The 24,530-nt window shown below is 54.4% G+C and overlaps 1 protein-coding gene across 2 annotated transcripts; it reads right to left on the bottom strand.

The window, feature by feature from the left end:
- Positions 1–65: 65 nt before the first annotated feature.
- On the bottom strand, positions 66–24,072 carry SLC12A4 (solute carrier family 12 member 4). 2 transcript variants are annotated; one of them, XM_079799670.1, is made up of 24 exons: positions 23,873–24,072; positions 18,618–18,712; positions 17,000–17,131; positions 12,617–12,763; positions 12,477–12,531; positions 10,389–10,519; positions 8,885–9,126; positions 8,523–8,737; positions 7,834–7,998; positions 7,387–7,485; positions 7,048–7,105; positions 6,526–6,700; positions 5,983–6,101; positions 3,773–3,871; positions 3,237–3,356; positions 2,922–3,026; positions 2,507–2,675; positions 2,060–2,255; positions 1,792–1,961; positions 1,565–1,696; positions 1,378–1,485; positions 1,038–1,225; positions 793–926; positions 66–627 (listed from the first exon to the last, which is right to left on the bottom strand). In XM_079799670.1, exons 1-24 carry the CDS (start codon positions 23,985–23,987, stop codon positions 536–538), a joined length of 3,261 nt encoding a protein of 1,086 aa, XP_079655796.1. In that variant the 5' UTR covers positions 23,988–24,072; the 3' UTR covers positions 66–535. The 2 variants fall into 2 exon arrangements, with proteins under 2 accessions (XP_079655796.1, XP_079655797.1); XM_079799671.1 differs by lacking the exon at positions 23,873–24,072 and adding an exon at positions 19,085–19,196.
- Between the last annotated feature and the right edge of the window lie 458 nt (positions 24,073–24,530).

Raw genomic sequence — 24,530 nt, 5'->3', positions numbered from 1 at the left:
TGGGCCTGGGCTTAGTTCCGCCTTTTTCCCTTGGCGCCAGGGGAAACAGAGCCTGGGCAGCAGGAGGCCCAGAAGCACACAATGTTTTATTGAAAAAAGTCAGGCTTCAGCTGGCTGGCTCCATTAAGCTCAGCTTGGTGGGGGTCCCTGCCCACAGTAGTCTGAGCCAGGTCTTCCTGCAGGTGGGCTGGGTAGGACCCCCTCCCTCGTCACCCCTCCCTTTCTCTCTGATGGTGACATCCCAACAATAAATATTCAATAAATAGCATTCCTGGGCTGGCTGCTTTCAAACCCAATGTCAGCCCCCACCAGTCTTCTCCAGGCCTCCTGGGATGCTGATTGGGGGCTGGGGTTGGGGGAAGTCCCTAAATCTCTCAGGGTCCTTTAGGACCCTGGATCCCTCTCCATTGCCAGGCCCAGGCCCAATCTCCAAAGCTGGATCTAGGGCAGGGCCAGGCAAAGCAGGACTGGCAGATGGGTGCTAGAGGGGGTGTTACCCTAACACCTCCACTCTAGGCCACAGTCTATATGGGGCTCAGGAGTAGATGGTGATGACTTCACGGCCACCGCCACGAACCAACAGCACCCGCTCAAGGCCCTCAGTCAGCACCTCCAGGAACTCCATGTCTATAGGTCATCAGGTCAAAGAAACAGCATCAGGACCAAAGGGTACCCAGGAAGTTTGGGCATCAATCAGAACCGAGGTGACTTGGAACACACCCCCCAGAAGCACCCAGAGTAACCTCACATGCTATCCACCTCCTCACTGCTGGCCTCTCCACAAAAGGATACAGTTTTCATCACCCTCACTGTTCTTGGGTGGGCCGGGCATGTTCAGCAGGACCAGGCGGGCATCATGGGAGCGTGTGACGATGACTTCATTGAGCTTCACGGCAGTGTGCATGCGCCGCACATTGGACTGGTCCCTGCAGGTAACGCAGCTGATCATGGGCCCTACCCCTTGGCCCACCCACAGAGCTTGTCCACCCTCCGCCCCAAGGCTCCAATGTGGCTGGGTCTCTTTTTGTTGCACTCACGGCTTAATATGCACCAGTTCTCGGAAGTTGTCAGGGGCATGGCTGGGGTCCCAGGGCTCAGCTGTCATGTACTTATCCCGTGTCCATGTCATCTGGATCTTGTCAGCCCCAGCTGCAGACTCATCCTCCTCATCAGAGTACAGGCTCTCCAGCCTTAAGGCTGAGTGCCGGTCCTTGACCAGCTGGGCCTGAAGAAAATTAGAGGAGGTGGCCTCAGTGGCAGGGGAAAAGAGGACCTGGTTGCAGGGACATAGGCACCGACATTCCGATGCCTCCATCTGATGGTGTCTCCAAAGGCCTGACCCAGCCACCTGCCCATGCCCTGAACTAGGCTACTGACTTCTCGCTCCCGCTCAGTCTTGGTCAGCCTCATCTGCCGCAGCATCTGGGACCGCTGCTCCATCATCAGTGTCCGCTCATAGGTATATGCAGAGATGTCACTATTGTGCTGGGGAGAGGATGGGCCGTGAGAACTGAGCTGTGCGGGGCAGGGTATCCACAGGGCCACATGGGGGTGGGCGGCTCACCATCTCCACCACCTCCACCTCTGCCTCAAGGCGTAGGTGGTACAGGAAGACGGCCAGATCCTTCTTCATCTGGATGCTATTGTCATCCATCTGGGCCACGGTGAAGATGCGCATCCGGCACTTTCTCCAAACCTATGGCAACAGAGCAGTTGGGTGTTTCAGTCACACCCCACCAATCCAAGGGCCCAGCCCCCCTCACCCAGGTGCACCCCCTCCCCCTGGCATACCTTGTGCTGGCGCAGCAGGAAGGGTAAGAGCATGAGCATGCCGCCATCATGCACGATCCACCACACATCAATGTGGCCCTCCAGGTAGCGCTCGTGGTTGCTGGGGTAGAAGGCAATGTTCTTGGGCACAAGCAGGGCCAGGTGGGCAGCTGTGGTGCAGCGCACGGTGTCTGGGGAGGAGGGACACTGCTGACTGCCAGCCTGCAGCCCTGCTTTCACTTGAGTCCTGGCCCCCGTGCCTGAGCCCAGATCCTGGCCCCTTACGCACCAATGAAGGTCTTCCAGGCACGTGGGTCCTCACTCTGTCGCCAGCCATAGGGCCAGCCCAGCACCACGGAGTTATGCCTCATGCCGCCCAGGCCGCAAGACTGGATGAGGTGGGCCAGTCCCTCACGCACCTTGTTGGCTACCACCACCTGGCAGAAGCCCTTTACTTTCTCAATCTCCATCATGTTCTTGATTGTCTGGGGGGAACACACCAGGCTCAGAAGTCAAGGCCATCAGCATTCCCTCTGCCAGGGGTGGGGAAGGGGAGGAGGCAAGCTGTCCACCCAGAGGCCATGTTTTTAAGATGGGACACGCCACCCTTGCTTCAGCTCTTAGGTGGCAGCACTGCTGTCCACCTGGCTGGCCAGAATTGGTCCCCTCCCCTGTGTGCCAGCTGTGGCCTGGACACTGGAGTCTGGCTCGGCTCTGTGCCCCCTGCAGCAGGCACCTGCTCAGCAGCCTGGGCCTCGCCATAGCTCTCCAAGAAGCTTCCCTGGATGACAGAACCAACGATGGTCAGGCCCTTGCCGGCCTTCAGCTGAGAGGCGAAGGTGAGGAGCCGTGGGTACTTCACGTGAAGGTCCTCGTCCAGCTTCAGCAGCACCAGCAGCTGGGGCCTGCAGAGCCAGAGAGTGAGGCAGCCTGAGGCCAGGGCCAGAGGTGTCCAAGGAGCCATTTTCTCCTTTCCCACTCGATTCACAGGCTCCCACAGGTTTGGGGAGCAGAGATCCAAGGGCACCCCTGGCCACCCCAGGATGGGGAACATGAACCAGGAAGGGGAGCCAGCACCTCTCAACTGTCCCACCCTCAGAGTGCCCCCTGAGAACTTCGAGTGGCCATTGCCAGTCTGGGTGTGAACTCACCGCCAGTTCTTGGTGTGAGGAGGCCCCTCCTCTAGCCGCAACAGTGCATAGCGGGCAGCACTCAGGGACAGACCTCGGATCCCGTCACCCCATTCCTTCTCAGCCCTATAGAGGCCACCATAAGTTGGTGAGCCCCTGGTCCCACTCGGGGGATTCTGTCCAGGTATAGTGAGATGGAAGGGGGCCAGGCCCTGAATCAAAGCCCCCCAACCTCCCAGCCCCGCACCTATGGTGGCTAGTGGATAGCTCAGCTTCCCCCAACCCAACATACAGACCACCCCACTTGCCCCGACCAGGTGGCAACCCCTCACTTACCCTTGGTACTCAATGTACTTGTAGATCATGCCCGCAATGAGCATGGCGACCAGCGCATAGTACCAGGAGGAAACAAACATAAGGGTCAGGCAGAGGCTCATGCCCAGGAAAGACAATGCCCTGGGCCAGAGAGTGGGGAAGAACAAGAATCAGGGGAAAACCAGGACGGCCCCAGACCAGTGGTCGGCAAACTCATTAGTCAATGCAGCCAAATATCAACAGTACAACGATTGAAATTTCTTTTGAGAGCCGAAAACCGACTTCTGCGCATGGGCCACGAAGTTTCAATTGCACTGTACGTGCGCACCCGCACGTGGTATTTTGTGGAAGAGCCACACTCAAGGGGCCAAAGAGCCGCATGTGGCTCGCCTGCCACAGTTTGCCGACCACTGCCCCAGACCAAGCCCCCAGCCCCCAATTTCTCACCAATAGCAACTGCAGCCCAGGAAACTCAAACCCCATCCTGAATGGGTCTCCTGGTTTCCCCATAGCACTTATGTCAGAGGACTTGGTTCAGGAGTCCAGTTGGTGCTCACCAGTGATAGTACTTGAACCGGGGCCGCCAGTTGGGAGTCCTCAGGAGCGTCTGCACAGCACAGGCCAAGTTCACAAACAGGTAACACATCAGAAAGAACCTGCACCACAGGGGCTGGTTGGTACAGAGCGGCCACCTTGGCAGCCAGGTACCTGATGTCCCTGCCATGCATGGGCTGAGCCAGGTGTTTACAGCCTCACAGCACTCATTCCCATGCCCGAGGCAGATGGGGCTACTGCACAGGAGTCCTCAGAGCCAGGGCTTAGGCAGGGGTGAGGGACCTTTTTTCTGCCAAGGGCCATTTGAATAGTTATAACATCACCTGCTTACTATTATTCACTTAATATAAATTTATCTTGCTGTGAAAAAAGCTCCTCGGCCGGGACCGGTTTGGCTCAGTGGATAGAGCGTCGGCCTGCGGACTGAAGGGTCCCGGGTTCGATTCCGGTCAGGGGCATGTACATTGGTTGCGGGCACATTCCCGGTAGGGGGTGTGCAGGAGGCAGCTGGTCGATGTTTCTCTCTCATCGATGTTTCTAGCTCTCTATCCCTCTCCCTTCCTCTCTGTAAAAAATCAATAAAAAAAAAAAAAAAAAGCTCCTCGATTTATTGAACTTCGAGTCCCACCTGTGGTTACCTTGGCAGGGCCAGACCAAATGTTTTGCAGGCCATATACGGCCCACGGGCCGGACGTTCCCCATCCCTGGCTTAGAGGATGGGCAACTGTTCACAGGCAGAGGAGGCAGAGGAAGAGCGAGTGCAGAGCTGTGAGAAAGGACGGGCCTAGGAGAGCTCAGTGTCTGGAGATGGCCACACAATTTTCAGGCCCCTGGCCTGGTGACCAGTTGGCTTAGGGGCTATCATGAATGTGGGGAGGAGAAGGTAGGGAGAGATAATGAGGGCCAATTTGAAGACACTGAATTAGAGACACCTGAGGAAACTGTAGGACTGTAGGAGATTGGGACATGGGCGAGGCCTGCTGTGTGAACCCTCTAGGAAGAGAGCTGAGGAGCAGAGGGCTGACAGGAGGGGGCGCCAACTTCTACCCTCAGCTGGCTGGAGAAGGACAGACAAAAAGGCAGAGAGGGCAAGTCCAGGGGGAAGGGACTCCCATGAGGGGGAGTGGTCAGTCCCAGCAGGGCTGCCCTAAAGAGCCCCACAATAAAGACTGAGCTATGCCCTAGCCAGTTTGGCTCAGTGGATAGAGCATCATCCTGTGGACTGAAGGGTCCCAGGTTCGATTCCAGTCAAGGGCACATACCTCAGTTGCAGGCTCCTCTCCGGCCTGGGCCCTGGACAGGGTGCATGCAGGAGGCAACCAATCGATGTGTTTCTCTCACATCGATATTTCTGTCTTTCCCTCTCTCTAAAAATCAATGGAAAAATATCTTCGGGTGAGGATTAAAAAATAATAAATAAAGACTGAGCTATATCCTCTGGCTTAGGGAATGAGGAGTCGCCACCCAAGACAGCTGTGGCAAGAAAAGATTCGGTGTGCACTATGTGTGGGTGAAGTTGGGGAGTAGTGGGTGGAGGTGTGTTGGGGGGAGACAAGAGATCACTGTGGCCTGGCAGTGGCTGGGAGGTGCTACGTCGGGGGGAGGGGGGCCTGTCAGGCCTACAGGCTGAGTGGGGCAGTGAAAGGTAGTCTCATCATAAGCAAACAAGCCAGAGAGAACATTGGCAGTGGAGTAAGATGTGTGAGGAGAGATGGAGCGGGCCCCAACAATGGCAGCAGTGAACACAACAACCACATGAGCTCTGTCTCAGGGACCCCTGGAAATTGCCACATGCTGACCACTTCCTGAGGACACTGGCAGACTCCAATGCCCAGTTGATTCCAGAACTTTAAAAGCAAACAACTCTGAAAACAGACGGATGGGGCAACGGTGGTTTCAAGGTGCCAGGGACTGGGTGCTTGCCCTGTCCAGGAGCGGAGAGTAGTCACCTGCCTGCTCTGGGAGTCTCCCACAGAAGGTGTAGGACCTGTTGTCTCTTCTGCATAAATATCAGGCTCATTTCTAAATGCAGAGGTAGTCTGAGCTCTGCCAGGCAAACATCTGCCCATACACCCTGACATGTGTCCCAGATGCACCCTCAACACCAGACAGGGTCACAGGGAGGTGCTGGGGCCCCTGGCTCATGGGGTGCTAAGGGTTCAAGGAGCCTTTCCCAGGACCATCCCTCTGCCCTGCCCTGGCCCCAGCTCACATGGATAGAATGGGGGCCACCATGTCGAGGGAGGCGATGAGGATGCCCAGCTCAGCGATGAGTGCCGTCAGGAGGAGTGCCCACGTCGGTTCACCATTTGCCTTCCCGTGGCCAAATACCTGCACGCACCAGGGTCAGTGGGGTCAGCAAGGGAAGAAGTTGGTCCCATTACCCCCATTCCACACCTCGAGTCACAAGCTACAGCTTGGCCTCCAGCATCCTCAAGTCCCTCCTCTGGGGCTCAGGCCATACCCATGCCTTTCCCAATAGGTTCCACAAGTTTCTCTACCCCCTACCTCTCCAGGCCTCTCTGCTCTGAATGAGCCATAGATCGGCCATGAGAATGCTGGGCCCAAGCTGCTCTGCCAACAGCAGGGCAGAGCCAGAGCCAGGATAGCTCTCAGCAACTCTTTGTGCTGGCTTTGTGGCCCTGGGGTCACTAAGGGCCCCAGCAGGATATAATGCATCTGTATCCCTGCCCTCCACCAGTGGGAGGGGCCAGGAGCACCCAGCTGTGGGGTGTGGGGGTGCAAAAGGGCTCACCCGGAGGAAGGGGATGATGTTGTCCTTGGCGATGGCCTGCAACAGGCGTGGTGCCCCAGTGAGGCTCTGTAGGCCGGCGCCACAAGTTGAGAAGAAGGAGCCGATGACAATGACCCAAGGCGAAGGCCAGGCCAACGTGCCCACCACCAGGTTTCTGCTGACACCGTCGCCGTACCTGCAGGGGCCAGGCTTAGGCCATACACCATTGCAAAGAGCCCCCAAACCCTGGGTGAGGGATTTTAGGTCAGTAAGGATGGGTATAGTGAGCAGAGCTCCGGCCCCTCAGCACAGAAGTCCAATCTATCAGCCCCTATCTTTTCTCCTCATCCCAGCCCTGATTCTGATGTCACCATTCTCTAAGAAGCAAAAGTAATGGTGGGGCCTGACCCACCTAGTGGCACACACTACCGCTGGCAACCAGCAGCCTGGGGATATGTGTGGGACCACATGTTTGAGGGGGGCTGGTGTCAAAGGAGGCAAAAGCCAAGCCCACTGCCACCAGGAGGGGCCCAGCTCACTCACTTGTCCCGGAGCACCACACCCTCGATGCAGGCGCCGAAGAGAACCACGCTGCTGAAGTCTGTGCCGCGTCAAGGAAAGCTGGGCCTCCACGCCACTGCTGCCCCACGCATTCCCCCTCAGGACCACAGGCCCCTGGCCCTCGCCTTAGCCAGAAGACTCAGCTGGGCACCTGCACCTGAGGGGTTTGTGCTGTGCACACACTCTAGTGTGTGATGTATGAGGGAAAAGGTATCAAAGTACACATGCACGTATGAAGTATCCGTGCATGCCAGCTGGTGACAGAGGAAGGCAAACACCTCTTGCTTCCCTTGCTGCTGCCCCAGGCCTGAGAAAGGATACACACAAGGGAGGTTGTAACAATGGCCAGAATGGTCCCCACCGGGATGGACTTCTGGGCGTCTCGGAGGTCACCGGAGCGATTTGAGCCAGCCATGATGCCTTAAAATAAGATTCCCTCAGGGCAGTGGTCGGCAAACTCATTAGTCAACAGAGCCAAATATCAACAGTACAACGATTGAAATTTCTTTTGACAGTTGGTTCCATGGTGTAATGGTTAGCACTCTGGACTCTGAAATTTCTTTTGAGAGCCAAAATTTTTAAACTTAAACTTCTTCTAACGCCACTTCTTCAAAATAGACTCGCCCAGACCGTGGTATTTTGTGGAAGAGCCACACTCAAGGGGCCAAAGAGACGCATGTGGCTCGTGAGCCGCGGTTTGCCGACCACTGGCTTAGGGGCTCCCCAGGAGAGGGGGCAGGGCTGGGAGGGTGGGCGAGAAGGGCTTACCTGTCACAGAGGGGAAGAAGATGCCAACCAGCACGGTGAAGGATGTGGCAATGTCAGCTACCACGTACAGGGCCAGATTCTCCTTCAGGCCAAGGGCATCTGTGGAGGGCAGCCCGTGCTTCTCCACGACCTCACCCTTCTCCAGGTAGGTGCTCCACAGGTTCTCTGCAGGGGCAGCAGCATCACCACTGCAGCCCACCTACGTCCCAGGGCAGCTTAGGGCAGCCCAACCAGAGGCTGCTCTGGGGGTTCGGGGGCAGCTTCAGCCCAATGTCTGCAGCATCAGCCACAGAGGAGGAGCTATCTGGCTAGAAATCTGACAGGCAAAGGTTGCTGAAGCCAGAGCCCTGCCACTGTCTGCCTCCTAGACAGAAGCCCTTTATGGCTCCTGGGAGAATAATCCAGGCAGCGTCAGGGGCTGGTGACTGGGGGAGAGGGGCTGCCAGAACTTTCCGGGGGCTGCTGCAGGCCTGGGACACTGGCCAAACAGGCTCTGTTCACCCAAAACCTAGCTGCCAGGAGCCAGGCTGAGAGGACACCGCTGGGCCTGGAAGGCAGCCAGACCTGCCCCCCCCTATTCCTGAGCTGGCCACACAAGGACGGCTCTGTGATCCATTTTCCTTCCCATGCTCATTCCCTGCCTGCTGCTCAGCCCGGGGGTCAGGAGCAGGACAGGAGTGAGGACGCACCCTGGAGCACGCTGGCGGCTGCACCCGGGATGCCAGGGATCTCGGTCACATTGTTGAGCAGGAAGTAGGGATCACAGGAGTCAGTGGTAAGGTTGGAGCTGTGGCAGAAGAGGTTCCACAGCCGGGTGGCCACTGTCTCATTATCCACCGTGACTGTCTTGGCACAGATGTCAAACTGGTCCCGGGACAAGGTCCTGTTGCCCAGCATACACACTCTGCGGGGAGGGGCAGGTGTCATCACCTGCTCAGCTGGAGGTCCCAACCTGCCTCCACCCTGCAGACTCTAGGACTCAGGGCATCAAAGGCCATCTACTTGGGAGGGATGTCAGTGCAATGCCTGGATGTATTCCCAGATTACTTACGGAAACACGGGAGGGTCAAAAATAGACTTGATGCCCCCGGCATAGATGGAGAGGATGGAGATGATCACACAGGCCAGGAAGAGGGAGGCAAATTTGTTCACATACTTGACCCCAACAAACACCACCAGGGTCATAAAGGTTAAAAAAATGGTCCCATACACTCGCATGTTGTTCAAGGTGGCACTCGAAGAGTCGTGAGTGTCTGTTGGGTGAAAAATAGCAGCTGGCGGAGCAATGTAAGTCTGAAACAAGAGACAGATATAGAAGGTTCAATTTTCCTATTTGGAGAGTGAATCCCATCTTTTTTTTCTTTTTCTTTTTTAAAGAGTATCCAGAAAAAGCCAGTCACAAAAGACCACATACTGTATGATTCCATTTATATGAAATGTCCAGAATAGGTACCTCTGATTACAGACAGAAAACAGATTAATGGTTGCCTAGGGCTGGGGGAACAGAGAGTGACTACTACCCAGTATGGATTTTCTGGAGTGAAGAAAGTTCTAAAATTCATTGTGGTGATGGTTGCACAGTTCTGTGAATATACTAAAAACCTTTAAAGTCTATACTTTAAATGGGTAGTGAATTGTACAGCATGTGAACTATATCATAATAAAGCTGTTATTTAAAAAGGATCCAGGCACAGGAGTGAACTGGGATCACTAAACAGCCAAAGTGGACAGTTTGAGCAACAAAATAAATAATGATAGTGCTGGATCGTGAACCAAGAATAAAATAAATAGCCAGGAGTCCAAACTGATACAAATACATGGTTGAGTAAATAAATAAATGGAGAAAAGGACAAATTTTCTTTACAGAGGAAACTCAAATAATAAATGTAGGAATGTGGGAAATGCAAAAACAAAAGTTATAGGAGAAGGGTCCACACTACAGGCAGAGGACCTAGAGATGGGACTAGCCAGGTGGTTCCTCTAAACATCTACTGTCTGGGTCCCCCTTGATTCCCATGGCCCCTCTACCTACCAGCTGGGGCACTTCAGTGGGGAGTGGGAAGCTGAATCAGAACACACATGGGGCTCACAGAGGGGGCACTGACCTCCAGTCAGGGTCCTGTGGCTACTTACCCTGATGTAGGGACAAGGATAAGGTGGGTCTGAAGGGACTTGGTACAGAGGCCTGGGGGAGACAGACCTGACGAGAGCCCACACATGCCAGGAGGCAGGCTCAGCGTCACCATCAAGATCTGTCACTAAGTCAAATGCAACGGTTTACAGATCACCTGCCACTGAAATGGGGCCTGGGTGGATGGAATATCCAGGGCCAAGATGAAGGCTGCCAGGCCAGGCCCCTTCCCTGCGTAACCCAAACTGGCAAGGGATTGAAGGGGAGACTGGCTTGTGCAAAAGATCTTTCTCCCTCAAGAAGGCCTTCCACATTATAAGCCCTAGACCCTGGCCAGAGGTGAAAGGAGCGCGAGCAGCCTGGGCCTACGGGAAAGGGACTGTTTGGACAAGAGCAGAGTTGGCCGGGCCTTAGCATGACTCACCAGTAAGATCTCAATTGCCCCCAGGATGTACATGGCTGCTGCAAAGGTTGTTCCCAGGTAGAAGCACAGGCCCACAGCACCTCCAAATTCTGGCCCCAGTGAGCGGGAGATCATGAAGTAGGAGCCCCCAGCTACAACAGAGAAAGTGTACACAGGTCAAGGTCAAGGCTGGTTCTTCTTCAAGGCCGTCTCCTCTCCGACAACTCCTCACAACCACCCAGAGGGACAGGAATGAATTTTCCCATTGAGAGACGAGCAGAAGGGTTGGGAGATTTGCCTAAGGCTGCATGGTTAGCAAGCGGCCAGGCTAGAATTGGATCCCACTCCCATCCGACTCCAATGCCCAGCACAGCCCAGTGAAATGCCTATTTTGCTAGGACCACAGCATTACCTAAGTGGCCCACTGTCCCCCCCTCCCTGCACTTAGGCCAGTCCCCACAGCCTCCTCTGTCTCGGTGCCTCCTATCTGAGAACACCTCCCCCCTCCTAGGGCTGTGTCTGTTAGTGTGATCCCTCCAGACCAGGGCAGGGACTGTGTCTGGTCTAGTTCTTTGTCCTTAGGGCCCAGCACAGGGCCTGCCGCTGGGTGAGTGTCCACGGCTGACTCTCCTGCCCTGAGTCTGTGCTTCCATCGGAGTCTAACATCCCTGGTAAGACTGACAGAGTCGACACTGGGCCCCGGGACCAGCGAGGGCACAGGGGACAAGAGTAATCCCAAGTTGCTAGTTAAATTTGCTCTTGAGAAAATGTCTCTGGTGAAAAACCTGGGAACAGGGATCAAAAAACTTTAAAAAGGTTAATCCCTTTCATGCTGTAATCCCACCACCAGGACCCTCGCCTAAGGGAGCTGCCAGGGGTGGGAACAGAGATTCCTGTGCAAGGCTGTTCACAACAATAACAACAGTGTAAAAGCAGAACCTAAGAGTAGAAAAATAATCACATAAATTAGATAATACCCTATCAATTCTACTAAAAAAAAATAAACTTTCCCCAATATTTTGGGAAATACACACACACACACACACACACACACACACACACACACAGAGAGAGATTTTGGGAAGAATGATATGTACTAATACTTTACAAGACCCTAAGGCTAGTAGTTACGAATTCAGGATGGTAGGATTATGGGTACTTTCAATTTTCCTTTCTATATTTTTATGCACTTTTAAACCTTCTTATGGGTAAACATATATTACACCCCCCTCCCCATTTAATCCTAATACAAATAAAACTGTCATTTTTAAAAAAGGATCCAAACACAGCCCTGGCTGGGTGGCTCAGTTGGCTGGAACATCATCCATACACCAAAAGGCTTCGGGTTTGATTCTCAGTCAGGGCACAGATCTGGGTTTCTGGTCTGACCTGTGGCCCCATTGGGGCATGTGCAGGAGGCAACCAATCGATGTATCTCTCTCACATCTTTCTCTCTCTCTCTCTCCCCGCCCCCACCGCCTTCCCCGCTTCCTTCCACTCTAAAAAAAATAAATCAATGGAAAAAATATCCTCAGGTGAGGATTAACAACAAATTTGAAACATAACAAAAAAGCATATCCTTGGGTGAGGATTGAAAAAAAAAAAAAAGGATCTAGAAACAGACAGAGGAGCCACTCTGAGTAGCTAAATGCCCAAAGTGGAACAGTTTGAGCAACAAAATAAATAATGAAGTACTGGATTATGATTCAAAGAATAAAATAAATATCTGGGAGTTCATACTGATATAAATAGATGGTTGAATAAATAAATAAACAGCGTATCTGAAAACCAAGTCCAATCTCATCATCCCTGCTGAAGACCCTCCGCACTGCCTATCCTGGGAGTGATGGAGGGTTTTCGGCACCGCATCACCTTTTTTCTCAGCCCCAACCCCCTTTTAAACAAAGGAACAAATAAACAAAGGAACAAAACACAACAAATATCACAGACTCTGCCGAGCAAGTTCCTAAGCGATGCAACTGTCATGGGTTCAGGGCCTAAGACCCCACTAAAGAACTGCTTTGGGAGCAGGAGCAATAAGGGTTCCTGGTTATGTCACGGTGGATGCTGGACCCATACCCTCAACAGACCGGGGTGGTGCTCACCCACCTGGAACCACTCCATTGGTGGCGATGGCGCTCATGGAGATGGCTGTCAGCAAGGTCTGTGGGAAGGAGGGCCCAGGTGAGCAGTTCAGCTGGGCAGGCTCTGTGGGCAGCCACGGCCCCCGCCCCAGCTAGGATACTCACACAGCAGCAGCAGATGAGCACAATGAGGAGGGCCTGCAGCACACCGGCTGTGCCCACCATCCAAGTCAACCGCAGGAAGAGGATCACCCCGAAGATATTCTGCAGGCAGGGTAGGTACACCCCCATGAGGGTGCCCATGCTGGGCGCCTACAGAGCAGGAGGGGAGGAGGAAGTATAGAGCATCAGAGGGGCCCACATGCATCATGGAAGGCCAGCCCCAATCACTCAGCAGTCCCCAGGTACCCTGAGTGGAGCCCTGGGGAGTGCAGGGGTCGGGTGACAGCTAGGGTGTCTATGTTGACCCTTTATATATAAAGACAGTTGGGTACTGGGAAGGTATAAAACCTGATTCTTTTCAAAATGCCACATGTGAGCTTTAAGCTCGCCTCCCCCTCAAGGTATTGCCCCCTTCCCTTCCTCTCTTCTATTAAACTTCTAGAAAGAGAGGTCTGTTTTGGATCCCCACCTTCTCACCCAGGAGGCCCCATGTCACCCAAGCCAGAATCTAAGAAGTTGCCCCTGGTCTCCCCTCGGTCCAACCCCCGACTCCAGTCCAGGTGGACACCAAGTCCTATCCAGTCTGCCTCTTAAGCTGCCCTTAGACCAGCCTGCCCTGCCTCAGCCTTGAACCTGGAGCACTTGAACCTTGGAGTCCCTTGAACCTGGAGCACTACACTTGGAGCACCTGGATGGTGCCTGTCAACCTCTCCATACTCCAGCCCACTCTGCTGCCAGAGCAGCTCTAGAAAACCAAGTCCAGTCTCATCATCCCTGCCAAAAACTCTCTGCACTGCCTATCCTGTAATCCACGGTATGGGACAGACTCCCTGGCTTGGGCCACCAGGTACGCCCCCATCCCTTTAATGTCAGTTCCAGTCCCCGATGACATGGGTTCCTCACAGCCTCTGAACCAGGGCATGTGCTGGACTCGGCCTAAGAAGATCATGCCTCACTGCATGGCAAACTCCTCTTCAGTTAAACCTTCAGGAATTTTAATTGTGTTGCCTCTTCCAGGAAGTTCCTCTGGGTTGCCTTATGTAGAGTTGGCACTTCCTCTTGCATCCCCTCAGCATTTTTTAAAAAATATTTTATTGATTTTTTACAGAGAGGAAGGGAGAGGGATAGAGAGCTAGAAACATCGATGAGAGAGAAACATCGACCAGCTGCCTCCTGCACACCCCCTACCGGGGATGTGCCCACAACCAAGGTACATGCCCTTAACCGGAATCGAACCTGGGACCCTTCAGTCCGCAGGCCAGTGCTCTATCCACTGAGCCAAACCGGTTTCAGCTCCTCAGCATTTTTTAAAAAATACATTTTTATTGACTTCAGAGAGGGAGAGGGAGGGAGAGAGAGAAATATCAATGATGAGAGAAACATGGATCAGCTGCCTCCTGCACCCCCCCTGACTGGGGATCGAGCTGCAACCCAGGCATGTGCCCTGACTAGGAATCGAACCCAGACCTCCTGGTTCATAGGTCGATGCTCAACCACTGAGCCACTGTGGCCGGGGCCCCTCAGCATTTGATATACCCTTCCATCATAGTGATCACTAACTGTTCACTGGAATGTATCATGACAGAGACTTGGCTTATTCAATATTGTATCTCCAGCAGGCCCTGCCGGGACCCAAAAGATGCTCCTGAGCCTAGTGAGTGTTGCCTTGGAAGGGCCTTAGGATAATGTGTTGGGAAAATCCTGCATAGAGTAGAGACTCAAGGTTGAAGGGCAGGTGAAGAAGGTCTAATGGGCATAGGCAGGCAGGATTTCTCAACTATCTAAGGGCAGAGTAGGGGCCAGCTGGGAGGCCGGGGCAGAGGCTGAAGCATAGAGAGAGGCAGGGCAGGTGCCTTCTTGAGCTCTCATGAGTGCAGCCCAGGGTAGTGGGGCCTTAAGAGCTTTCACCAGCATCCCAGGAAAGCCTGCTGTCCTGGAGCTAGTGTGGGAGAGAGAACTGTGTCCACAGAAACGCTTCTAAAGGGTCCAGGTCTAGGGCAGGATCTATGTGCAACCTAAAGGACCACAGATGGGCCCAATAAGAATGAATGGTCCCCCAAATTGTCCTGCACAGCCCTGGCAGCATGGCTCAGTTGGTTGGAGCTTCATCCCATGCATCAGAAGGTCGTGGGTTTCATTCTCAATTGGGGCGCCTACAGGAGGCAACTAATTGATGTATCTCTCTCACATCAATGTCTCTCTCTCCCTTCCTCCCTCTCTAAAAAAAATAAATAAATAAATTTATCCTGCCCTAACTGGTTTGACTCAGTGGATAAAGCGTCGGCCTGCTCGGCCTGCGGACTGAAGGGTCCCAGGTTCGATTCCGGTCAAGGGCATGTACCTTGGTTGCGGGCACATCCCCAGTAGGGGGTGTGCAGGAGGCAGCTGATCGATGTTTCTCTCTCATTGATGTTTCTAACTCTCTATCCCTCTCCCTTCCTCTCTGTAAAAAATCAATAAAATATATTTTTAAAAATTATGCTGTACAGTATAGGTGACAGATATACCCCATCTGGGCTCTGTCTGAGCCATTTTCAGAGGCCCTAGACCACTCAGTGCCTAGTGACAGCTCCCAGCCTCAGCCAACTCTAGGCTGAGTCACTCTGGAAAAAAGGCAGTGTGGGAAAGGGCAGGGCCAGAAAGGCTTTGTGCATCTCCAAATAACCTTTGGCAGCCTCAGAAGGTCACAGGGTAGAGCCGAGAGGAGCGGCTGCTATGTAGAGGCTGCCTAGGGTCTTGGTAAGGTCTGATTAGAGGCCCGCCCTTCCTGTCTGAAGCCTTACTTTTCTCGGCCCCGCTCAGACCCGCCCTGTATAATGACCAGAGCTTAGTGGCTCCAGCTTCCTAGCTTCACTGTAGACTTGACCAGGTTCCTCTTCCCTCCAAGGAAAAACTATTAGAACTGAGACACAGAGGCATCCTCTCGCATGCTTACTCTAGGGCCAGGCGAGCTGGGCCGGTAAGCTAAGGCTGGACCCCAGCGTCCCCACAGGCTCCTCATAAGGCCAAGGGACTATGGTCCTTCACCGACCCAGGCTTCCTTCCGACACTTGTTGACATGTGTACTAGCCTTAGGGACCTTTTTACTGACAGCCACCAGCTCCCTGGACTTGGCCTTAAGGGACAGAGAAGAGACACTTACCCAAGGATCCTACCACCCACTGCAGGCAACACTTTCGGAGGGTGAGACCTCTATGCATGGCTGAATAGGGATAGCCAGAGATAGGATTCTCTGCTATCTGCAGTCAAAAAATGCCAGCAAAATCACAACCAGTAGGATATGGTGGGGGTCAGGTCTATGTGACCTCAGATCTCAGCTGCCCTCTCTGAAGTATGGGCTGATTGGTCTCCCAGAGAGGCAGGTGAGGTGCACATCAGCCCCCCCAGCAAGGCCCAAAACTCACAAGCAGGTCTGAGGCTGGGGACCCAGCTTATCCTAACTAAGAGCTCTTTCTGCATCTCCAAATAACCAAGATACTACAGCTAATGCCAGACCCAAGCTCCTTCCAAACCACAGCTGCTTCCCAAACCTCAGGGAGTCAGTAGGTGGAAAGGGAGGGCTTTTCCCCCCAGCCATTAATTAGACTGAGCCCCCTCTCACAAGGGAGCTAAACAAAGATGTGCGAAGTCATCCTGAGGAGAAAGGAGAGCTAAAGGGCCGCAGGCCTGAATAGGGAACAGAAAGGGGGCCAGGAAGCCCCAAGAAGCAGTGCTATGCTCCTATCACCCCCCATCCAGGCGCTCAAGGAACACATGGGCTATTGGAGCGGTCTGCCAGTGAAGCCAATACAGTGAAACAGAAAGGTTTGGTTACTTGTTCTAGGTCACACAGCCCAAGGGACAACCATGTTCCTGGTTCCAAAGGTAACACCCTTCTCCATCTTGATGGGATGCCAGTAATGTGGCCTTCTACATAGTCACATATCTCACAATAAATCCCTAAAAGTGTCTCCCATTGTTACACGTTGATCTTACCTAGCTCAGTCATCTTAGGCAAGTTACTTAATACCCCTGACACTCAGTTTCTTCATCTGTAAAATGGGGATAATAATAGCACCTGCTTCACAACTTTGTTGTGAGATGACCTGCAAGAACCTAGGCCCACTGCTTGGCATGATGCCTCCCACAGAAAGGGCTGAATAAAAACAGCTGTCACTCTCATTTCTGAGGGCCTCCCTGGTTCTCTACCCCCTCCGCCCCCTTGAGGGACTCCTCCTTAGCCCACCCCTTGAAGCCTCCTTGAACCCAAGGCACTCTGTCCATCCTCCATGCTCATCACACTTGGCACCCACTTTCCCTGGGATGCTCACAACCATGTGGAGAATCTGTCAATTCCGTCTGTCTTCCCAGGTCCTCTACCCCCTCTGCTGCCCTTGACCAGCTCACCTTGGCTGTTCTCCGGCGGGCAACCTCCCCACTTTCAGCTTCCTCATGTTCCTTGGCGCCCTGCGTGAGGTTGGTGTAGCTGACAAGCTTGCCCAGAAGAGATGATACCTTTGGGCGGATGTCCAGCTCTTCCTGTAAACAGAGCACAGAGCAGTCTGGCAATGGGCCCAGCTGGCACCAGGCTACCTATGTGTAGCCAGCAGCCTGGACTCTGGCCCCTTGCCAAGCCCTGAGGCAGGCCTGGGCCTGATCCCAGCTCCTGCCTGGGGAAGCCCAAGCCAGCCAACTGGGCAGGTGTGGGCACCACACCCCAGCATTCGGGACTCAAAAGCTCAGCCCAGCGGCTGCTTCTCTCTGCCACACCTTGGCTAGTCACTACCAACCCATTTGTGAAACCTACCTGCCTCAGGGGAGAGGGCAGGGCAGGGCAGGGCAGGGCTAGCAGACAGGCGAATGGCACACTTCATCCTGCCTGTTCTGCCTGGCCACCTCCCAGCTATGAGTGGGCCTCTGGGACTCACATTTGCCCCCAACTCTCTCACAAAAAAGTTACCCCTCGTCACTTCTGAGAACCAAGGAAGTCAAAAGAGAGATGTCTGGGACAAGCAAAGTCTCTTTTATTAGCTCTAACTCTCTGGTCCTTCTAGATGGTCTGTCTCCCCCGCTCCCCAATCCCCCACCCTTTCAATCCCTAAAGTTGGATCCTGGCCCCCTAACCCATCCTCAGGTGGGGCTAAGTCAAGATCTTTGTTTCAGAAACTTGCTGCTTTTCCAAGTCAGGAGGCTTCCCAGGCTTCAGAATTCCCAACCTCCACCTGGGTCTAGGCTTTCCTGCTCCTGTGGCTTCTCCAGCACCTTGCCTCCACCTACCTATGCCCATCTTTAGTCTGTTAGCTCCCTTCTGACCCTACACAACAAGGAGAAACTGGTTTGGAGTGGGCAGTGAAGATGCAGGTCTTTGGGGGCATATGGAGATTGAGGAGCCTATGAAACTTCCATGGGGGCAGCTGAATGTGTGGGTCAGAGTTTACGGGCCTAATCCATGCCCCGAATCCAGACCCAACTTCTGAGTTTGGGTCTGAAAAGGATAAAATTCAAGTTCAGAAGCACTGAATTGGGAATGTTTCCAGAGAGGTGTCCACTGAGGCGCAGATGTGGAGAAAGGGGGCAGATTCAGTGAAAAGGACCAGTGAACTTGAGGGGGACAGGGTTGGAAGAGCCAACCAGGAAAGACAAGGAAGAGTTCACAGGAGAGGGAAGGATCATGGACTAGGAGGAGTCCTAGAGTGAAGGAAACAAAGGAAATCCTGAGGTGAGAAATCCTGAGAGGTGGTCATCTTGCTAAGAGGCTGCATCAAAGTCACCAGTGGATCCCCTGGAGGTGGTAACGAGGTGTGGTTGTGAGTGGCCTCTAGGAAAGCAGTGTCAGCTCACAGGGCCAGGGGAACCACAGCCTGGCTGCCAAGAAGGTGAGACACACAAGAGGAAACTGGAGGGGCCGAGACATAAAGAGGCACAACTGTCCAGCCTGCCTGCTTAGCGATGGCTTGGGTCCCTGCAGGCTCCTGCCTGCCCACCTGCCTACCACACCTGCGGCCCAGAATGGCTCCTCGGCTACCTCAAACAGTGCCAGGTTCCTGTCGTAGTATTCGTTTCCTCTGGAAGCCTCCAAGGGACAAAGGAAAGGGCTGTTCTCTCTGTGGTTGCCATGTCCTGTGGAGAGAGAAGGCCAGAATCCAGTCAGGGCTGCCTCCTGAGTCCTCAGGCTGCTCCGCTGGCTCCCAGCAGGCCCGCCCACAAAACATCATCTCTGTGCAGCACTTCGGGAGTCAGCGTTAGCAGGCTGGGCCTCAGTTTCCCCATCAAATTCCACCAGTCTCCTTGAAGAGCCAGTTAGGGCAGAGTGGCCAATGACCAAAATGCAGCGCATCATTTCCTCCAGCACAGGGAACCGGTGTGAAGGCCCCAGACACGCTCGCTGGGGCACGTGCACGTGCTAACACCGAGGGGCGGAGCCTCCGGGAGGAGTGTGGTCCTGAATTTGCTCGCCCTCGGACCCCCGCCCCCCACTCCCATTTGTAATACCCAGTGAGACAGGCGCCAAAGCCTCGGTGTCCTCCGGGCCGGCCCAGGTGCTGCCCTCCAGGTAGATGAATCCGCAGAGAGCACCATCGCCCGCCATGGTCAAAGTCCACCTACTAGCTGCCCCACCATGCACTGCGCGGGGGCCTCCTGGAGGGCAGCCAGGGGCATGCCGGGAGGAGGGGCAAGCGGGAGGCTGTTCAGAGAGCGGAAGGGGGCGCAGGATGCTGTCTAGGGTGGTATTCCAAAGCCGGGCTGGGTGGGTCTGGACTGAGCAGGGGCTGCTGGCTGGAGCCGCCTGTTGGCCTCCCTGGCCCAGGTGCCGGCTGCTTGCCCAGATTAGGTGCGTGGCCTCTCAGTACCACCTCCCCCGCCCCCCCCCCCCCCCCCAGGTGCCTCAGCCTCAAGGAAAGCTCGCAGAAAAGAACCAGATCACCTTTTAAGTAAGCCTGCCTCAACTCTCAAAGCTTGGCTGATTTTTCAGGCTGCCCTGCATTCGCACTCTTCCCTGTTTTCCAAACGGTCCCTTGTGAGTCTCGGCAGGTGACGTTCCCAACTTCCCATCAAGCAGGCCGAAGGCACCCAGTACTCCTTTTCTAGTTGCTAGGTGGTTGTTTTTTGTTTGTTTGTTTGTTTTCCCCTCCCTCCAGACAGTCTGGTAGCTGCAGACAGTGGTTGGAGGCCTCAGGGCCAATGGGAAGCTGACATCTTGGTTCAAAGAAGCCAGGTTGGTGTTGCAATGACTGGCAGCAGTGCTGGCCTGGTGTCTGGTGATGGAGGTGGCAACAGAAGTGTCGTCACTGACCCAGACTAGTGGGGTATTCGGGCCATTCCCTGACCGTACCTGGTCTTGTAAGGACTACCTACCAACCTTATCTGGTTAAATAGTCTATAATTTCATTTCTCTTGTTTGCAGCTAAGAATGCTGAATGATGAATCCTCTTGCCATCGGTATGAGACTTAACTTGCCTTCTCTAAGCCAACAATTACTAAACAGGTGCTGCTCTGGGGATTCTTTATTACCCAAAGAGATTGATTGACAGGTAAAGCTGATGACAATTTCTGAGGCAAAGTCCACTCTTCTTTCAAACAGAATGTGAAAATAGGACATCACCTCATCTAGGAACCTGGGCTATCTAAGCGAGCCAAGCCGCTCAGTCCCACAGTCTACAAGGCTGTGTGCAGGCCAATGCCAATGGCACAATTGACAAAGGCAGCAGGAGGTCAAAGCCTTGTGGTGTCACATAGCTCCTCAGACACCCTCTGATACTTATTGTGCCCTTGATGCTTGTTGAGGATCAAGATAAGGAGCCACAAGAAAAATCTGAAAACCCAGTGACATTGCCTATACATTGATGGCCCTTCAGTGAGAAGCCTCTGAAAAGTACACTTGGATTTTTGTGACAAAATGTATCACCCCTGAATAAGTCAGATGCTTAATTTTGTCAGAAAATGGCAGCTATAGAGCTCATATTTTTTCCCTTTCTGCCGTGGCTGCCAGAAATTTCCAAGCTATTTTTTTTTTGTTAATCCTCACCCGAGGATCTTTTTCCCCATTAATTTTTAGAGCAAGTGGAAGGGAAGGGGAGAGACAAAGAAACGTCAATGTGAGAGAGACACATCAATTGGTTGCCTCTCGCACGCACCCCGACCAGAGCTGGGGATCAAGCCTGCAACCAAGGTACATGCCCTTGACCTAAATTGAGCCTGTGACCCTTCAGTCCACAGTCTGACGCTCTATCCACTGAGCTAAACCATCCAGGGTTCTCTAAGCTAAATTTATTCTTTAGTTGCAGTCACCATCTGCGTTATCTCAGAGTCCTTACCCCATTCCTCTGCATAGTTTTGATTTTTCTGAGGATAAGTCCTTTGGGGAGACACTAAGGTGTGGAGCCTGCAAGGAGGGTGGTGACATCTCTTCTGAGCCTTTGTGAAGTTTGAAATAAATTCTAAATTATTCTAACATCATTCACTGCAGTCTGCCCTACCATTGTTGCCTTGTCTCTGAGGAGACTGAACTAGTATCCAGAAAACACTGAGCCAGGCACAAAACAGTTCCCCAAAACTGGCTGTGGACGGTCCTCCATGTCCCTTCAGCCATGACTCCAGGGCACCTCAGAGCCCTTCCAAGGGTTGCCTCTAGGCCTCATCACAGCAACCCTCCAGGAGATATCATTTACCCCCTTTTAGTAGCAACGAAAGTAAGCTCAGAGAGATTCAGAGGCAAGGTCACTCAATAAGGGCTTAACTTGGGTCCCAGGACTCACCAGAACCAGGTAGGAGCTGAGCTACAGGTTCCCCATATCCCGTTCTAGGCCCCAATCCATCCTAGGATGCACCCCAGGGGGCAGTGCGAGATGTTAACTAGGGAAGTGTCTGGGGTTTGCAATTTGGCCCAGGTGCACATAACCAGGGCTCTGGTGTTGAGATGGCTGGCAGGCTGGCTTGGATTCCTGACCCTCCCTCTCTGTGACTAAGGGCAACTTGCTTACCCTCTCTGTGTTGTTTGGCATCCTCTTCTGTTAAGTAGAGATCATAACACCCACTCTTCTAACTGCCCAGATGCATCAGAAAAGGGACAGTCGGTGCTAGACATCCAGCAGGCATTTCTTAGAATTCCCTAAAGCCTCATTATAAGGACAGCTCCCACGAGACTATGGGAATATGTGTATGTGTGTGTGGGGTGCTCTAAGCAGTGTCTGGGTGTCTGTACTGCCCTCAGCTATTCCAAAAATTCCACGGCAGGTCTGGGCATGCCTGCCAGACTGAAGCTGCTCAGATACCACCTGAAATCCCCAGGGAACCAGAGCATGCCATGGGCCTGGGGGCTGCCTGTGAGTACACATATATACGTATTCCTGGCTGCAGCTGTGAATGCACCAGCGGCAGATGGGTATCCAGGTGACACTTCTGATCCCTGTGCTCACAGGCATCTGCCAGGGGTACTAGAACCTCTACACACAGCCCTTGGAGCAGAGGCATGGACCTTTAGAGATTCAAGTACCAGGCTGGGGGTACCCCTGAGATGGATCTGAGGCTTTCTGTGCCCCCAACCCTTTGCAGTCCCCACCAAGAGGGGTCATAATCACTCACCAGGGCGCGGAGTGTCCCCCATACCGCCTACACAGCCAAAGAGTGAGAGGAGGAAGGGTGATGTGGGAGGAGCTGGCCCAGCCTGGAGGGACCTGGCAGGACTCAGCCAATGTGACTCCAGGTCCCTCTAGTCACCCTGTGAGAGGCCAAGGCGGGGCCAGAGACTAGGCTCAGCATTGCCTGCCCACTGGTCCAGGCTGATCCTAGGGATGCGGCCCAGTGCAGCCTTTGGGAGAGAAAGCCTCCCAGAAGTAAAGGGAGCAGGGATGTTGGCTCCTGCCCTGACCACCGGAAGAAAGCTAGGGGCAGGTCAGGGCACCAGGGTTGGGGGCTGGGATGTGTGCACCAACATGGCTGTCAAGCCTGTAAAATCCCATGATGTCCAGCAGCCCATGCCACTGGTCCGTGCCATCTCCCTACACGGCAACCAGGTGACGCACATATAGCCATCACCCACATCAGGTATGGGTCATCTCAGTCATGTCACCGTCACGAACAATTCAAGAGCTAGGTCAAAATCACATCACCTAACACATACCACCAACACACATGTTCTCTGCATATCTCCATTCTGGTGGGTCACAGACTCAGGCATTTGTCATCAGTCATATCACCATTCTCATCACTGACACCCCTGCAGGAAAGTGGTCCTGAGAAGGTGCTACCTTGACCCTGCCTTCACCCTGTGATACCACACAGCTACACACTTGCACAAGCATAATGATACATGCATATGCCTCTATACATGCAGACACATGTTCTCAGCAGTGTTCATACTCCAAGGGTGGGCCCTGGCAAGGACAGCCATCTGGGGGCCTCCTGGAAGGAAATGGGGAAAGGGGCTTGGGGAGAGGCAGGCACCTGAGGGGAGGAGGAAGGAGGGGCTCACCTTCAGGCCCAGTTCTAATACCTAGGCTGAGTTAGGGAGCTGGAGTCTCCAACTCCGGGTTTGAATCCCCTGGTGCATATTATGTAATTGCTCTCTGTCTCAGTCACTCTTTCCTAAGTGCGAGTAACAGGACCTAACCCGTGGGGGAAAGTGGTTGGATGAAGCGAGTTAATTCACGTAAAGCACCTAGACAAGCCTGGTTCCGTGTGAGTGCTCCTCGGATGCCCGCTGTACCTACAGATCTAAGCGGGATCCACACGAGTGCACTCACAGCCAGTTGGGTACGGACCCCCTTAGCAGCACACCCCTCTCCCGCAGGCCGAGTTCAGGGAGGCACAGGGATGGGGGAGGGCAGGGGAGTCTCAGTGTCAGAGGCGCTGAAGTCCGAATGGGTAGGCGCAGCGAGAAGAGGCTGGAGGCGATCACAGAAGGTAAGGGATTGGGGCTCGGGCAGCGGCTCTCCCAGCCAGGAAGAGCCAGAGACGGAGGCTCGCCGTTATTCACGCGCTCAGGGGCTCCAAAGGCCTCGCCTCTTTGGTCGGCCACGTCTGCAGCCCCCGCCCGCGGCCAGCAAGGGAGGAGCTGGGGTGGGGAGGGCGTCCCGACAGCGGGCGGGCCGGGGCCCAGGAAGATCGTGTCTGCGCTCGCGGAGCGAGGGACTGGCGGCGGCGGCGGCGCAGACTAAGAAAAGTTGGACCCGCATCGACGTGTGCGCGATCGGGCCAGGTGTCTGCGTGAGCGCGGGCCCGCGTGGTCCGGTCCGCTCCCCTCCCGGTCCCCGCCAAGGCCCCATCCGGGCGCGCCCTCACCGTCAGAGTCATCCCGCTCCGCGCGCTCCCCGTAGTCCACCCAACTGAGCCCCTCGAGGTTGTCATAGTCGCCGCGCCGCGGCCCGTCCACCGGCACCACGGTGAAGTGAGGCATCGCGCGCCCTCGGCCCTGCCTCTCCCGCCGCCCCGGCTGCCTGCCCAGCTGTCCCCGCCGCTCCGGGCCGGCGCACCCCGCCCGAACGCATTCCTCCCCGCTGTGCTCACTTCCTCCGCCCGCCCCCCGGGCCGCCCCTCGGGGGCGGGGAGCAGGAGGGGCTGGGCCAGCTCCTCCCCTAGGGGGCCCTGGAGTAGTGAAGCCCCTCTGGAGCGAGTAGTTCTAGTAGCTCCACGCCTTGGGGAGCGCCTGATTGCTGTGTGACCTTGGGTGAGGGACCGCCCTCTCTGAGCCCAGATGTGGGACTTGCTAAATGAGGACAGACGCTTCCACCTCTTGGGGTTGCCTGAGGACAACGTGAGGTGGGGTGCGGGGTGCACTGGCTCTGCGCTCTGTGCCTAGTAAACACTCAGCGACATTTCTCAGGGGCAGGGAAGGATCAGCAGGACTGGCCTAGGATCGCAGAGGTCCTCCCAGCCCTGCCCAGGGACTCCCGCCATTCCTCCGTATCCCCTATCCATTTTCCTCAACTCTGTTTCCCAC

Source organism: Cnephaeus nilssonii, assembly GCF_951640355.1.
Source record: "Cnephaeus nilssonii genome assembly, chromosome: 20".
In the NCBI taxonomy this organism is placed as follows: Eukaryota; Metazoa; Chordata; class Mammalia; order Chiroptera; family Vespertilionidae; genus Cnephaeus; species Cnephaeus nilssonii.
The sequence above is the reverse complement of the archived record's forward strand: the minus strand, read 5'-3'. Positions and strand labels throughout refer to the sequence as shown.

Excerpts from the sequence above, each read along its gene's own strand:
- SLC12A4 (XM_079799670.1), bottom strand. The coding sequence starts at position 23,987 with ATGCCTCACTTCACCGTGGTGCCGGTGGACGGGCCGCGGCGCGGCGAC. Across the intron at positions 10,520-12,476 it reads CACCAATGGAGTGGTTCCAG|CTGGGGGCTCCTACTTCATG; the intron begins GTGGGTGAGCAC and ends TCTCTGTTGTAG. Across the intron at positions 1,486-1,564 it reads AGGTGGAGGTGGTGGAGATG|CACAATAGTGACATCTCTGC; the intron begins GTGAGCCGCCCA and ends TCCTCTCCCCAG.